This window comes from Dipodomys merriami, unplaced genomic scaffold (assembly GCF_024711535.1).
Source record: "Dipodomys merriami isolate MVZ:Mamm:240054 unplaced genomic scaffold, mDipMer1.0.p SCAF_1, whole genome shotgun sequence".
Lineage (NCBI taxonomy): Eukaryota > Metazoa > Chordata > Mammalia > Rodentia > Heteromyidae > Dipodomys > Dipodomys merriami.
The window spans coordinates 27,101,390-27,115,859 of record NW_027202270.1 but is presented as its reverse complement, the minus strand read 5'-3'; the positions used below and the strand labels follow the sequence as shown (position 1 = coordinate 27,115,859).

Here is a 14,470-nt window from a genome sequence, read left to right as displayed (position 1 = left end):
AATCATTAATGTTAAAAAACAAACTCACCATATCCTTTCGGAGAATTGGAAAGGCCCACTAAGGCCCTTCTGACCGGTATCCGTAACATATTGCTAAAAATAAAACAAAGAAGTCATATTATTGTTAAGAAAACCTCCACCTTATTACAAACTTTTTGGTAGTTTTATGTTTGGGGGTTGTTTAGTTATATGGGGTTTTATAGTACTTCAAATATATTGACATTGAACATTTTTCCATATTCTAATATTTTCCCTCAAATTCAGTAGTTGAGAATACTCAGTCAGAGACATTACCTTGTGCTCTATCATCAGCTAAGAAGCAGTACCTAATGTATAAATTGTGCTTTTAATGCAATGGATTGGGAAGGGTTGTTTTATAATTGTAAGAAAACTTAAAAATACTATAATATAGTCAGCACTTGACTAAATCCTAGTACTCGGAAGGTAGAGCAATAAGATTTTGTGTTTTAGGCCAACTTGTGGAAGATAGTAAGCACTTGTCTCACAAACAAACAAACAAACAAACAAAAAACTGATGTTATACAATAAAATAGCTGAATTCCTGAAAGAAGGAAGAGATTCAAAATCAGCAACTGATGGGCTGAGGATGCTGCTCAGTGGTGGAATGCCTGCCTAGCATGTACAAGGCCCTGAAGGTCAAAACTCAGCGCCCCTAAATTAATAAATCAACAACCAGCATTTTAGACTAATTTAGATCTGAGGATCGTGGTTCAAAGCCAACCCCTGCAGGAAAAGTCCGTGAGACTCTTATCTCTGATAAACCACTAGAAAACCAGAAGTTGCACTATGGCTCAAGCGGTAGAGCACTCACCTTGAGCTGAAGAGCACAGGACCGTGCCCAAGCCCAGAGACCAACCAAAAACAAAAAAAACAAAAAACCAAAAAAAAAAACAAAACCAAAAAACTTTAATATTCCTGCCTCTAATAAAATATAGAAGTAGTGCTCATGTTAGACAACCAACATATTTAGGTTATTTGTTCAACATACAGTATGAAATGGAACTACTTAGCTCCAACATAAAAAATCGATTTGCAACGCTAAAGAGCTGTCTCATCAGAGGCCTAAATAGGGTATGTGAACAAGTGAATATACCTGGAGGTGAAGAATAAGGATCATGCAATGGCAGGAGGATACATATAGCAGGGGTATACCTACAATTCATTTCATCCTACTGTGTTCAGCTTTGTGCTTGGTGTGCAGCAAATTCAGGTTCTGCTTTTGAGAAAGTTTTAATTTTTTTTTTCTGTAGTATTTTTTATCTGAAATTCATTCTGAATCTAAGGTTGTGACACCTGCAGACCTAGAGAACAACTGTATCTTTATTAGATGGAAAATGTTAATAACCACTTATAAAACTAGACAACCCTTTTCCACGCTAGAGTATGCCCACCCATGTTCTACACCATACATCTTTCCTTCAAATTAATTACCTTGAAATAGATACCACCCAAGTCCAAGTCACCATCACCTCCTGCCTGGACTCTAACCGTTTCCTCCCTTCCACAGCTTCTACACCAGTTCTCCTCCCGGCAGCCACTCAGGCTGAAAGGTTCTTCCTTCTTGGCCTCTCTCTGTCCTTCAAATCTTGACTTAAAACCTTTTCTTCACTCTTTCCTTAACAAAGATTTCCGACTTCCCAGTCACATTATTCAATTTTATCCTTCTTTATGTTTTTTGGGATTCTAGTACAAGCTCAATAACTAATTGCTAAATCAATTACATATCCAATCCTTTCGGTAATCCCCGGAATTAAAAGCTGGCAGGTGCTCTTGCAGCCTTTTAATGATACACAAATCAATGGGGGGGGGGGAGGAGAGGGGGAGAACATGGGGGAGGGGAAGAGAAACGATGTATATTCACCAGAAACGGGCGTCTCGTCTTTTTCATACTCTGAATTCGTGCGTGAACGGTTAAGTGTGATGCATGATCTTATTGCCTATGAACTGGATCTCTAGAACCTGTAAACAACGTAGCTGTACGATGCGTAGTGTGAACTTTGGGCAAACTTTTCAAATGTCTTTTTTTTTTTTTTCGGTTTTCTGGTCAATGAAATGAGCAAAAGGGACCAAATAAGAGGTCTGGGCGATGGCCACAGGTATAGCAACTAAGATGCCTTATTCTAGGAGCAGCAGGTAGAGAGCTGGAGGAAGCGCTCAGGGGTCAAGCCGGAGGCAGTCGTGAGAGGGGTGACGATGCTCCTCCTCACAGGCCATCCTGCCTCCCCCACGCGGACAGGCTGAGGCCCCTCGGCGGCCCGCACTCGCGGCGGAGTGGCCGGAGGGGGCGGGAGGCGGGGCCCGTCAAGGGCAAATGAGTCGCGCGGGCCCGGAGAAAACGGCCCAACTCAGAAAGAAAACCCTAAGCCGAGGCAGCTCAACCTTCCCGCCTAAATACCACCTCACCTTCTCCCCGGAGGAGTCGAGGCTGCTCGGCAGACGCTTTGGGCTCACGTTGACCCCTCTCAGACACCCGGCCACTTATTCAATATGGCGGCCTCGGCTTCTTCCGTCAGCCGGAAACCGGCGGAACGGAAAGCCAAAAGGGACCAGAAACTCCAGGCTCGACGAGTCGACAACTTCAGTCCGTCCGAGGGAAAGTGGGCGGGGAGACGGCGAGGAGGAAGTCTAGGACCCGCAGTTCCGCCGGAAGTGGCTGAGACCTGGCGGCCGAGCGTCTTCGGTCATCTCCGGCACTTCGTGGGGGCGGGACCCTCAACTTTTCGGAATCCCGGAGGCACGAATTCTTGTTTTAAAGACATGCCGCTTTTTATGAGTTTACTTCTGGACGGACGGCGAGGGCGGATGCGGACGGTTTGTGGGTCACGGAGTCCCGAACTCCCAATTTTTACTGGAAGGAAGTAGTGACGCTCCTTGACCTTTAACCTCCCGCCGGCACGGCGAGGGAAACGCCTCCGTCTCTATATAAGGAATTTTCCGGCCGGCTTGAACCCTTTTTTTTTTTCCACCCCCCGTGTGTGGACGCCGGGCGCGGGCTTGTGCTCCTTCCCTTAGCCGCTGCTCAGCTCCCGGGTACGGCCGCCGTTATGGGCTTCGGAGACCTCAAGAGCCCCGCGGGCCTCCAGGTGCTCAATGATTACCTGGCAGACAAGAGTTACATCGAGGGGTGAGCGGACGCGGCGGCGGCCGGCGCGGGCCGGGCGGACGGGGCCACGTGGCGCGGGCCGGGCCGGCGCCCGGGAAGGCAGGCCGGCCGGCCCGGCCGACTCGGGGGCCTGGGAGGCCGACGTGCCCCTCCAGTGTGGCCTGCGGGGAGGGGAGGGGGCCGCGAAGGAGAACAGGTCGACTGCGCTTCCTTTTCCCGTCCCTTGGGTTCCGTCGGGTTTTGCCGCGTCTTTGCCTATTTGGTCAGTGGTAACCTGCAGCCAGGCCTTTCAAGATGAGAGATTGCAACCGGAGAGGGACACGCATTCCTCGAGGTGGCCCCTCGACCCAGATTAGACGGTCTCTGATCTCAAGCAGCTTCTAATTAAATACATCTAAGGAGGCTTAGGCCGCCTGGTAACCAATAGGTGTGGTCCCATGAATGCGCTTGGCGAGCTTGGGATGTGCCCAGGTTTACTGGCTGATGTAAAGGTGTGTGTAATTGTGCTTCTGCCACCCGCAGGTATGTGCCATCGCAAGCAGATGTTGCAGTATTTGAAGCAGTCTCGGGCCCACCCCCTGCCGACTTGTGTCACGCCCTTCGTTGGTATAATCATATCAAATCCTATGAAAAAGAAAAGGGCAGGTAAAAGTATCTTTGCATTCACTTAAAGAAATAAGGGAACTTTCTAAGCTTAAGGTTTTCACACAAAATTGTACCCACAGTATTTTTAGCCTCATTAGAGGGTTGTAAATTTCTTTGTGGTCTTAGAAGGTCAAGTGACTGAAATCTCAGGGACAACAGCAGTTCAGGTTTTCCCCACACTGCTTTGCCACTGTGCTTCGAACCTGGTGGGGGGAGGCGCGGAATGAGAATGTGGCTCATTCATTTCAGTCCTTGGCCATTCTTCCGAAACTGCCAACAAGGGTGGAAAGTTTTGGGGGTGCCCACTAAGACTGGAATTGAGCATACTTAATGAGATCTCAAACAGAAATGTTGATACTGAGTTACTTGTAGTGGGTATTGATTATAATGTCTCATGTGCTACTAATGTTTTTGGGTAGAGTTGGACATGAGCCGGTTGCTGGTGGCTCACGCCTGTAATCCTAGCTGCTCAGGAGGAAAAAGAGTTGGGCATGAATTACTTACCTGGGATTGTAAAGAGTATTAATTACTAGTACAAGAGGAAGTGAGCATAGTGATAAAGTTCTCTTCCTTTGACCAGTAAAAGATGTTACACCAACCTAGAGGTGGTCATTCAACAGAACTTTTTTTAAGCCTGCCAGGAGTGAAGAAACCTTTGGGCAAGTATGGCCCTGCCAACGTGGAAGATACCACTGGAAGTGGAGCTGTGGAGAGTAAAGATGATGATGACATTGACCTCTTTGGGTCTGATGATGAGGAGGTATGTACCTTTTTATCTAAGAAAGTAAATTGAGAGGCAGTTTGTCTTTGCATAATAAGCATAGGCGCTAGCCATGTTATTTGGACTTGAACCCTGGCTTCACTTAATCATTTGCCTTTTAAATTCCCACTGGTTACATGATGAATAAAATCAAATCACCATCTTTCGGCTGAGCCTCATGATGGATTTGCTTGTTTCTGATAAAGTTGGTCATTTTTGTGATGGCTCTTCTACCAACAGTAAGCAAAGAAACCAGCTTTGTTGAAGTCTATTCTATTTTTTCTGCACAGGAGAGTGAAGAAGCAAAGAAGCTAAGGGAAGAACGTCTTGCACAGTACGAGTCAAAGAAAGCCAAAAGTAGGTCATTTGACAATTAAGTAATTTTTTTCTCTTCATATCATAATAATGTGAGTAATCTTTCAAGCATATTTTTATTAATAGATCAAATCTTCTATGAAGTTTTTTTTGGGGGGTTGGGTTTTTCTTGTTTTTTCGGTCAGTTGTGGGGCTTGAACTATGGGCCTGGACGCTGTCCCTAAGCTCTTCATCTCAAAGGGAATGCTCTACCGCTTGAGCCACAAGCGCCACTTCCAGTTTTCAAGTGGTTTATTAGAGATAAGAGTCTCACTGACGCCGGGCGCTGGTGGCTCACGCCTGTAATCCTAGCTACACAGGAGGCTGAGATCTGAGGATCGCGGTTCAAAGCCAGCCCGGGCAGGAGAGACCGTGAGACTCCTATCTCCAATAAACCACCAGAAAACCGGAAGTGGCACTGTAGCTCAAGTGGTAGAGCGCTCGCCTTGAGCTGAAGAGCTGAGGGACAGCGCCCAGGCCCAGAGTTCAAGCCCCACGACCAACAAAAAAAAAAAGAGTCTCACTGACTTTTCTGCCCGCGCTGGCTTTGAACTGTGATCCTCATATCTCAGCCTCCTGAGTAGCTAGGATTACAGGCATGAGCCACCGGCGCCTGGCTTGGGGGGCGGCGGGGAGGTTGTTTTTAAATAAAACCTCCACAGCTACTGGTCTGCAGCTGTTCTTAATAACAGTTGTGGCATTCCTCTGTGGGAAAGAAACTGTTACACAGTTAAACACCACTTTCTTAACCAAACAGAAAGAGGGCACACAGTGTGACAGACACAAGATGTATTCTCAAATTTCGTTTGAAGAGATCTATTCCAAAACAGGTCATTTTGGATTATGGTGGGGGAAAAAATTTACTACATAAATAATGCTGTTTTTACTCTTCTAGAACCTGCGCTTGTTGCCAAGTCTTCCATCTTACTAGATGTGAAGCCCTGGGATGATGAGACAGATATGGCAAAATTAGAGGAGTGTGTCCGAAGCATTCAAGCAGATGGCTTGGTCTGGGGGTCCTGTGAGTTTAGTCTTTGTATTTTGAAATAAGTATTGAATTTGTGTACATTTTCAGCCTTTGTCCATCAAGACTTTTCTGAGCTTTTTCTTAATCTTTTTAGCTAAACTTGTTCCAGTGGGATATGGAATTAAGAAGCTTCAAATACAATGTGTAGTGGAAGATGATAAAGTAGGAACAGACATGCTGGAGGAACAGATCACTGCTTTTGAGGACTACGTGCAGTCCATGGACGTGGCTGCTTTTAACAAGATCTAAGATCACCCTGATCATTGCATTTAAATAAAAGTTTGAAGGATAAGCCTTGCTTCTCCTGCCAGTTAAATAAAGGGTGTTGTATATTTTTCTTTCGGTATGTAGGTGCAATTGGGCTCCCAGCCCAAATGTCCTTTTACGGAAATGAGTCTGATTCTTTTTTTTTTTCCCCAGGTAAGGGGTAGGTTTATTCAGTAGACCTGCTGGGACCAGGCAAGGTTGGCACTCCATGTGGCTGGGAAAGGCCTAGGAATGAGAGAGAGCTGGGAAAGAGAGAGGAAAGAGCAGAGAGAGGAAAGAGCAGAGAAAGCAGAGAGAGCTAGAAAAGAGCAGCGAGAGAGGAGAGAGAGAGCTGAGCAGGGAGAGCTAGAAAAGAACAGAGAGAGGTGAATCTAATTCTTATCTGAATTATTTTAGTTGGATGCCTGATGACCGATCTTCGTTCAGCATTAATAGTAAACATTTAGCACTTGTGCAGTCCGGTCTTTAGCAGAGCATGAGAAGGATGCAGTTTGTTTGAGCTCAGCATTTTCAAGTTGGAATTCAGAGATGAAAAATTAACAAGTTTCATCCAAAAATAATGTTCTTGGATTTTAGTAGATGTACAAGAGTATCCAGATACCTAACCAGCCCAGGGTTTTGGCTTCTCAGAATTGGCAGTAACTTATAACCGCTTAAACATGTTATAACTCCTGCGTTGTGGTTTGGGGTTGTTATCCTGGGAGGAACGTTTATCAGATTCACAAGATGCTTAACTATTGAATATTTCACTTGGACAGGGGAATCCAAAGATAGATACTGGGTACAATAGTGTTATACAGGAATAGTTTTGTTGTAATGCTACTAGGATTGTACCGAGGGACTTGTGCTGACAATACAAGTGCTCTACTGTTGAGTTACATCCTCAGTCCTTTCAGAGACAGTAGGTTTTTGCAAATTTAGAGCTTGAAAAGGTGGTTTTTTATGAAGGTTTATTTGATAATTTTGTTTTGGGTTAGCGTTTCCGTTCAGCCAGTCAATATATTAGTGAAACATACGAAGCAGAAAGCTTGCAGGTTGCTGCAGAAGCCAGCAGAGGGCAGCATTTGTTTTTCTTTTAGGAAAGCCAGAAAGCTGCTTAGGAATACTGGAAATATAATCAGGAATGTAAGTAAGGTCTTAGTCTTCCTTACATCAGTGTCTATAAACATAGCAACAAAAGTTAGAGCTCTGTCTTTACACACATGTATTCTGTCTGAAATTCTGAGACTGCCCAGCCTGTAAGCCATCTGGACCTTATGTTAGAATTCTCCAATACACAGCACCTAGCCAGGATTTTCCAAACAGTGCTATCATAAGTGAATAAAGATGGGCACAAATGTTTTGATACTTACCTCAAGAGATAGGGTTTTATGTACCTTCCCCGAAAGCCAGCCTAGGCCTGTGTTAGGTAATATAAATCGGTTGTATAGAAATGCCATTTGTAGCCTTGAGAAGTATTGGAAATTGGTATCTTGAAGCTCAGGCCACCCTGAAGCACATTGAGACAGCCACTTAGCTAGCCTTGTTACCACCCCCACCCCCACCTCAGGCCTCTGCTGTTTGCATTGTTAAACTCCAGCTGGGGCTTCACACAAAGAAGCTGAGGTAATATCCTCTCCTCCCCCATCCCCTTGTTTGAGCTTCTAACTCAGAATTGTGAAGAACGGTATGGCTTCTTTAATTAAGGTCTTTATTAGCATATATGGGTTCTACAAGGGGGACTTCATTGTGACATTTTTCATACATGCATACAATGTACCCTATTAACCTCCCCCCATCACTTCTTATTTTCTCTTAAAACAATTTCATCAGGCTTCATTGTTCTATTTTCATATATGCAAATAAAATACTTCAACTTAATTCGCCTGCTTCTGCTGATACCCATCTCAACAACTCATTTTGCCTTTCTATCATCCATTTAGTGTATATTAGTAAATTATTATTTTAAGCAACTAGATTTGTGGGCTGTTAATCAGTTAACTAGAAATTCTAAACTAATATAACCAACTAATTCATAAAGGTATATACATAGATTGAATATATATATATATATATTAGGAATAATTCTTGTGGGGCTGGGAAGGTGGCTCAGTGGTAGAGCACTTGCCTTGCATCCATGAGGCCCTGGGTTCAATTCTTCAGCACCATATAAGGAGAAAAAAGGCTGGAAGTGATGCTGTGGCTCAAGTGGTAGAGCGCTAGCCTTGAGTTGAAGAGCTGAGGGACAGCGCCTAGGCCCAGAGTTCAAGCCTATGACCAGACCCAAAAATCCCCCCGCAGGGCTGGGAAGGTGGCTCAGTGGTAGAGTGCTTGCCTTGCATGCCTGAGGCCCTGGGTCGATTCCTCAGCACCACATAAGAAAAAAGCCAGAAGTGGTGCTGTGGCTCAAGTGGTAGAGTGCTAGCCTTGAGCTGAATGCTGAGGGACAGCGCCCAGGCCCAGAGTTCAGGACCCCCCCCCCCCACAAAAACAAGAATAATTCTCACTGTCCTGTTATGAATAGTTCACACCTATAATGTTAGCCACTCAGGAGGCTGAGATCTAAGCCAACCCAGGATTAAAAGCCAGAGTTAGAGGTGTGGCTCCAGTGATAAAGTTCTCCCTGTGAGCCAAGTTTCAAGCCCCACTAATAGTATACACATATAAAATAAGGGTTACTTGTGCAAAATTAAAATTTTAAGCAAATATACTTTAACATTTTTGAAATTATGTCTTTTTTTGGGCAGAATATATTTGAACTGAGGCTTTTGTTTTTTCTAGACAGCCTACCACTTGAGCCATGATCCTCACTCCCTTATTTTAGTTTTTTTAATGGGGCCTCAGTTTTTGCCATAGATGGCCTTGGACCAAGATCTCTTACCTGTGCCTCCTGTGTAGGATTATGACATGCATCACTGTGCCTAGGTTTGTTTTGAGGGGTGTGTGTGTGTGTATGTGCCTTGAAATGGAGGTCTTTAGCATTATAGTCAGGATGCCCTTAAACTGCCATCTTTCTGATCTCAGCCTTCTCAGTAGTAGTAGTAGTTAAGCCTAGTTATCTATATTACAACTTAGAGCTTTTAAAATTGATGGTTAAGGGCTGGAAGTGTGGCTTAGTGGTAGAGTGCTTACCTGGCATGCATGAAGCCATTGGTTCAATTCCTCAGTACCACATAAACAGAAAAGCCAGAAGTGCTATGGTTCAAGTGGTAGCGTGCTGACTTTGAGCAAAATGAAGCTCAGTGACAGTGCCTAAGCCCTAGAAGTCCCAGGACCGGCAAAAAAAAAAAAAAAAAAAAAAGGTTAACCAGGGATAGGGTAAATGTAATCCCAGTTATGTGGGAGGCTGAGGCAGGAGTATCACTTAAGGCCAACCTGGGCTACATAATAAGACTTAAAAAAAAATTACATGTGTGTTTTGTGTGTGTGTGTGTGTGTGTGTGTGTGTGCATGTGTGTTTTGTGTATGATTGAAAAGACAAATGTCGAAAGAAAACAACCAGAAAGGAAAAACTACTACAACAGTGATTAATCCATTGTGATAAATTTTATATAAAGGATATAGTTTATCAGATGCATATGCTATTGAATAAAATCTTCATTATGCACGATTTAGTTGAACACACAGCTTAAAATTGTAGAAATGTACAGGTTGTCATTGTTACAAGAGCCAGCAGAGGGCAGCTGGAAAGACATCATTAAGCAGCACAAGGAAAAAATAAAAGGAAGATCTTTCTAGCACAAAAAAATACGAAGGCAATAAACTGACCAAAACCAAAAACTCGGTCAGTTCTAAATCTTAGAACTAAATTTAATCTGGAAGCATCTGCCAAGAGACCCACATGAAAACATTACATTGATTTTTTTTTTTTTGAAAAGTAATGTTACTGGGTTGTTTCCAGGAGAGGCAGATTCTTGATTTCAGAGTTCCTGAGCTGTTCACTGACTGTGCCAGAACAGCTGACTTCCCACAGCGTATGCTTTAGCATCTCAGCAACAGAGGCCCTGAAGCGGGCTTGGAACTTTTTACTAATTAGGACATAAAGGATGGGGTTCAAGCAACTGTGGAGGAATGCCAGACCAGTGGAGAGGGGGATTCCAGCCTGCAGCACTGGGTGGAAATAGCTATTGTGGTGAATGGTGAGCTCCAAAATGTTAAAAAGGTGGTAAGGAGTCCAGCAAATCAAGAAGGCCATGACCACAGCTAGGATTGTCCAGAAATGTATACTGGAGATTAAGATGCTTCGCTTCTTCACTTTGCAGATGAGACACAGGTAACAAATGCTCATTGTTAGCAAAGGGAAGAGGTAGCCAACAATAAATTTCACCCAGGTAAAAACATGGTGTCTCATCAAGGTCAGATCAGTGTCATGTTCATGGAATTTATTATAGCAAAGAGTGCCATTATTGAACTCCACCGTGTCCCGGAAATATAGGGCAGGACCACTAATTAGAGAGGCTAAAAGCCAGATGAATATAATAACAACCAGGCAATTCTTCAGGGTTCGGTACCGTTGAGATAAAGCAGGATGGATTAAATGAATGTAGCGGTCCAGGTTGATGGCTGTCAGGAAAAAAACACTAGAAAGCATGTTCAACTGGGCAATGAAAGAATTGGCCTTGCATAACCAAATGCCAAAGGGCCAATGGAAATTCATGGCTACGTAGGAAATGTACAGAGGCAGGAAGAGAACAAATATGAAATCTGCAACTGCCAGATTAAGGAACCAGAGAGTGGTGACTGTCTTCTTCCACTTGAATCCTGTGAGCCAAATGACCATGGCATTTCCTGGAATTCCCAGAACAAATGCTAAGCCACACAACACCAGGGAGACCCAATGAACAGCACCCAGGTAGACTTTCTCCTCCAAATAAGGCTCTGGAGAGGAATATTCCGGGTAATAGGAATAGTACTCATAGTCTTCCATTGTTTCTTCTAGATGTTCCATAACTTGATTGGTGCAGAAATAGGAAATCTATAGAAGCAAATTTAAAGAGAAAAAATAAGTTCAAGGAATGATAACAAGAATAAAAAGTTATTTCATCTTTTGAACAAGTTATGGTACACATATATGTGTATATATATAATTTTGATGTAACTATTTACTTAGTACCAGTATTGGAACATGAACTCAGAGCCCAGGAGCTGTCCCCTAGCTATTTTGCCCAGGGCTGATGCTCTACCACTTGAGCCACAGCTCTACTTCCAGCTTTTTGGTGGTTAATTGGAGGTAAAAGTCTCATGGACTTTTCCTGCCCAGGCTAGCTTTGCAGAGATATGAGTCACCATGACCCAGAGGAATCAACTTTTTTTTTTTTTTCCCAAATGGGAAAATAGTCTGGTAGAATAGTCGGCTTAAGAAGCACCAGTTCAACCAAATCTGAAAGAAAAAAAAATCCTCTGGCACTGGTACCTCACTTGTAATATTAACTGCTCTGGAGGCTAACATACAGAGGATTGCAGTTTGAGGAAAGCATAGGCAGAAAGTCCTGTGAGACTCTATCTCCAAAATAACGACCAAAATGTTGAGATGGATGCTTGATTTAAGAGGTAGAGCACCAGCCTATCAAGCTCAAGGTGCCTAGGGCAAACTGCAGCATGGCCAAAAAGAAAACCCTCAAAACCTATACATACATGTTATTTCTGTAATATTCAAAATAAAGTAAAATAGATGAACAATTATATTCATTTCATGCAGCTACAATCATTTTTAATCAGCAAACACATAGTAAAAATTGGTTTAGAGAAGAGGTCAAAACACATTGTGTTGCTCACAGGCTTCTTGAACTCAACTATCACTGAATTCATTATCTTAACTAAAAGTCTTTTGAGGAATCTATCAATGCATAATTACAAAATCAAAAGCAATTCAAAGCTTTTTTCTGGACTCAGGCAACATGGTTTTGTTCTTCAACATTCAACACAAATGCCACCTTTCCTTGGAATCATTTCATGATATTACCTTCTTAAAGATAATTATGATCATAGCTGTAATTGTTATAAATAATTGTGTTATTGTGAATTTAGTAGCCACTAGGCATGGATAGTCTAATTTGATCCACATAGAGATGTTATGCATTAAGTACTATGTTTATTCTCAATTTCAAGAAAGGATGTGAAAGCTCAGAGAAGCTTGGTGGTTTATCTAGGCAGGATCACACAACCTGCAGTGCAGAGTTAGGCTTTGGAATCACATCTGCTGGACTCAGAGCCTGAGCTGGTAATGACTGTAGCGTCTCTCTCTTCTCTCCCCCATCCTCCTAAGCACTAGCCTCATGCTTCTCTCATCACACTTAACACTCTATATTGACATTGATGTATTTTTAATTTCCCCCCTACCAGGCTGTGAACTTCTTGGAAATAATGGCTATTATCTTTGTGCCCCACAGGGCCTCATACAAGTCAGAATATATCACAGATACTTAACGTTTGCTTAACAACTGATTGGCTCTGAAAGGATCCTATTCAGAACCAAAGATAATTTAAAAGCTTCAGGAACGTATTTGAGAGTTTACCCCAAGTCTGTGCTGCTGTTAGAGCTCTGTAACCTCGACCCACAGTTCTACGCCTTGTGTTATTCTGTTTGACACAAATGCTCTCTCTACGCGAGCAAGAATTGGCTTATTATTGTTACTATTATTTGGATAGGGTCTTACATCCTAGGTTTTTCTTAAATTCATGATCCTCCTGCTGAAATTATGGGCAGATATCATGTGCCCATAACTGGCTTCTGTCTTGCTTCTCCCTGGATTTCACCCTACTTCTAATTCCATCTGGTCTCTGACCCTCCCCAATATCAAATCCTTCGAAGTTTAGATTCAAACTCCTCTGTCTTGGTTTTCTACCTGCATACTAAAACACCTTTACCCTCCTGGTGCTTAGGTTCTTTTAGGCTATTAGTAATTGTGTAACCAAATGACCCAGGTGCTAAAATTCTCACCGGTGAACAGAAGGAATCTCATTCCCCATGCAAAGAAGAGCCACGGAAAAACCCTAAGAGCTCATACCACTCTCCTCATGAACGTCCAGCACCTCCCTCTTCCAGTGTCAATTCCAATTCAGCTTGGGGAGAATGCAAATGGCAAGACCTGATGAAGGACACCAAACTCCTCTCCTAATTGGTGTGTGTGTGTGTGTTTGTGTGTGTGTGTGTGTGTGTGTGTGCACGCGCGCGCGCATGTGTGTGCATGCGCATGCATGTGCTGGTACTGGGGGTTTAAACTCAGGGCCAGGGAGTTGTCCTTTAGCTTTTTCACTCAAGGCTGGTACAGCTTCCTTTTCAGCTTTTTCCTGGTTAATTTTAGAAACGTCTCCCAGGCTGGCTTTGAACTATGATTCTCAGATCTCAGCCTTCCAGGTCGTTAGGATTACAGGTGTGAACCACTGGTGCACAGCTTCTGGTTCTCTTCCCCCCCCCCCCGCCCCCCCCCCCCAAGCTTCTTTGGCTCCAAGCTAGCACTCTACCACTTGAGCCACAGCACCACTTCCAGCTTTTTCTCTTTATGGTACTGAGGAATCAAACCAATGGCTTTATGCATGCTAGGCAAGCATTCTACCACTAACCCTAGCCCTAATTCTTGTACTGCTAATTCCTAGCCCTCTGGTTCTCTTGAGATGAGCCGAGGGAACACCTTGAGGATGGATAAGTGATTTTTTTGAACAGAATTCCTTCAAACAGAAACTAAAGAGGTCCCTAATCTTCTAGAAAACAGATAAATAGACCCAGAGACCAGTTCAGGCTTGAAGAAAAACTTCAGGAGTTGTTGGATACTACTCAGCTGAATCGTGAAAGGTGAATACAAGCTGGGAATTCTATGACTCAGAGACAATGTGTTTGTAAGGTTTTGATGGTGAGGGCAGAGACATGATGAAGAGAAAAGAAAGGCAGAGTTCAACAACTAGCTACAAATGTGTAAGGAGTCACAATTAACCCTGGAGGGCATATTCTTATTGAATTATTATACCTTGTTTATATATTGCTTTACAGTGTCCAGGTTCTTGCAGATCTAATTAAGTTTCCAAACCTCACTTAGACTTACCCAAGTATCTAGAGACTATCCGTTTCCTAGGTAACAAGGCACCATAAAATATGCGACTGTGCAGTAGAAGATAACAGTCTTATTGTCTCAGTCAGAAGGTTAGAAATATGAAATCAAGGCTGTTTCATATTCTGCAGTTGTGAGAAAAATCAGCATAGGGCCTCTTGCCTATCTTCTGCTGGTCTGGTGGAGAACTGCCATTCCCTGATTTGTATATGCATTTTCCCAGTCCCTGGCCCCTCTCTCTCCACTTTCTTCTTGGTGCTTGTATTAGG

General features: G+C 43.4%; 3 protein-coding genes and 2 non-coding genes across 6 annotated transcripts in view; 3 read left to right on the top strand and 2 right to left on the bottom strand.

Annotated features, from left to right (window-relative positions):
• Ndufs1 (NADH:ubiquinone oxidoreductase core subunit S1) overlaps positions 1-2,581 on the bottom strand; it is a 34,517-nt gene extending 31,936 nt beyond the window's left edge. Inside the window, exons 1-2 of one of the 2 annotated variants that reach the window (XM_070018689.1) lie at positions 2,420-2,581; positions 29-93 (exon numbers count right to left, since the gene is read on the bottom strand). In XM_070018689.1, the coding sequence (XP_069874790.1) occupies positions 29-89 (61 nt within the window). In that variant the 5' untranslated portion in view covers positions 90-93; positions 2,420-2,581. The remainder of the gene's footprint in view (positions 1-28; positions 94-2,419) is intronic. The other variant, XM_070018682.1, reaches the window with a different exon arrangement.
• A 146-nt stretch (positions 2,582-2,727) lies between these two features.
• On the top strand, positions 2,728-6,230 carry Eef1b2 (eukaryotic translation elongation factor 1 beta 2). Its single transcript, XM_070018703.1, has 6 exons — positions 2,728-3,145; positions 3,647-3,769; positions 4,403-4,529; positions 4,820-4,886; positions 5,779-5,904; positions 6,005-6,230. The coding sequence occupies exons 1-6, from the start codon at positions 3,066-3,068 to the stop codon at positions 6,157-6,159; spliced, it is 678 nt and encodes a 225-aa protein (XP_069874804.1). The 5' UTR covers positions 2,728-3,065; the 3' UTR covers positions 6,160-6,230.
• On the top strand, positions 4,659-4,738 carry LOC138835119 (small nucleolar RNA SNORD51). Its single transcript, XR_011374452.1, has one exon. It is a non-coding gene; the product is annotated as a small nucleolar RNA SNORD51 (small nucleolar RNA).
• On the top strand, positions 5,538-5,669 carry LOC138835161 (small nucleolar RNA SNORA41). The gene has a single exon (XR_011374483.1). It is a non-coding gene; the product is annotated as a small nucleolar RNA SNORA41 (small nucleolar RNA).
• Positions 6,231-9,708: 3,478 nt separating the features above from the next.
• Cmklr2 (chemerin chemokine-like receptor 2) overlaps positions 9,709-14,470 on the bottom strand; it is a 43,915-nt gene continuing 39,153 nt past the window's right edge. Inside the window, exon 2 of the mRNA XM_070029985.1 lies at positions 9,709-11,131. Coding sequence (XP_069886086.1) covers positions 10,040-11,104 — 1,065 coding nt within the window. The 5' untranslated portion in view covers positions 11,105-11,131 and the 3' untranslated portion in view covers positions 9,709-10,039. The remainder of the gene's footprint in view (positions 11,132-14,470) is intronic.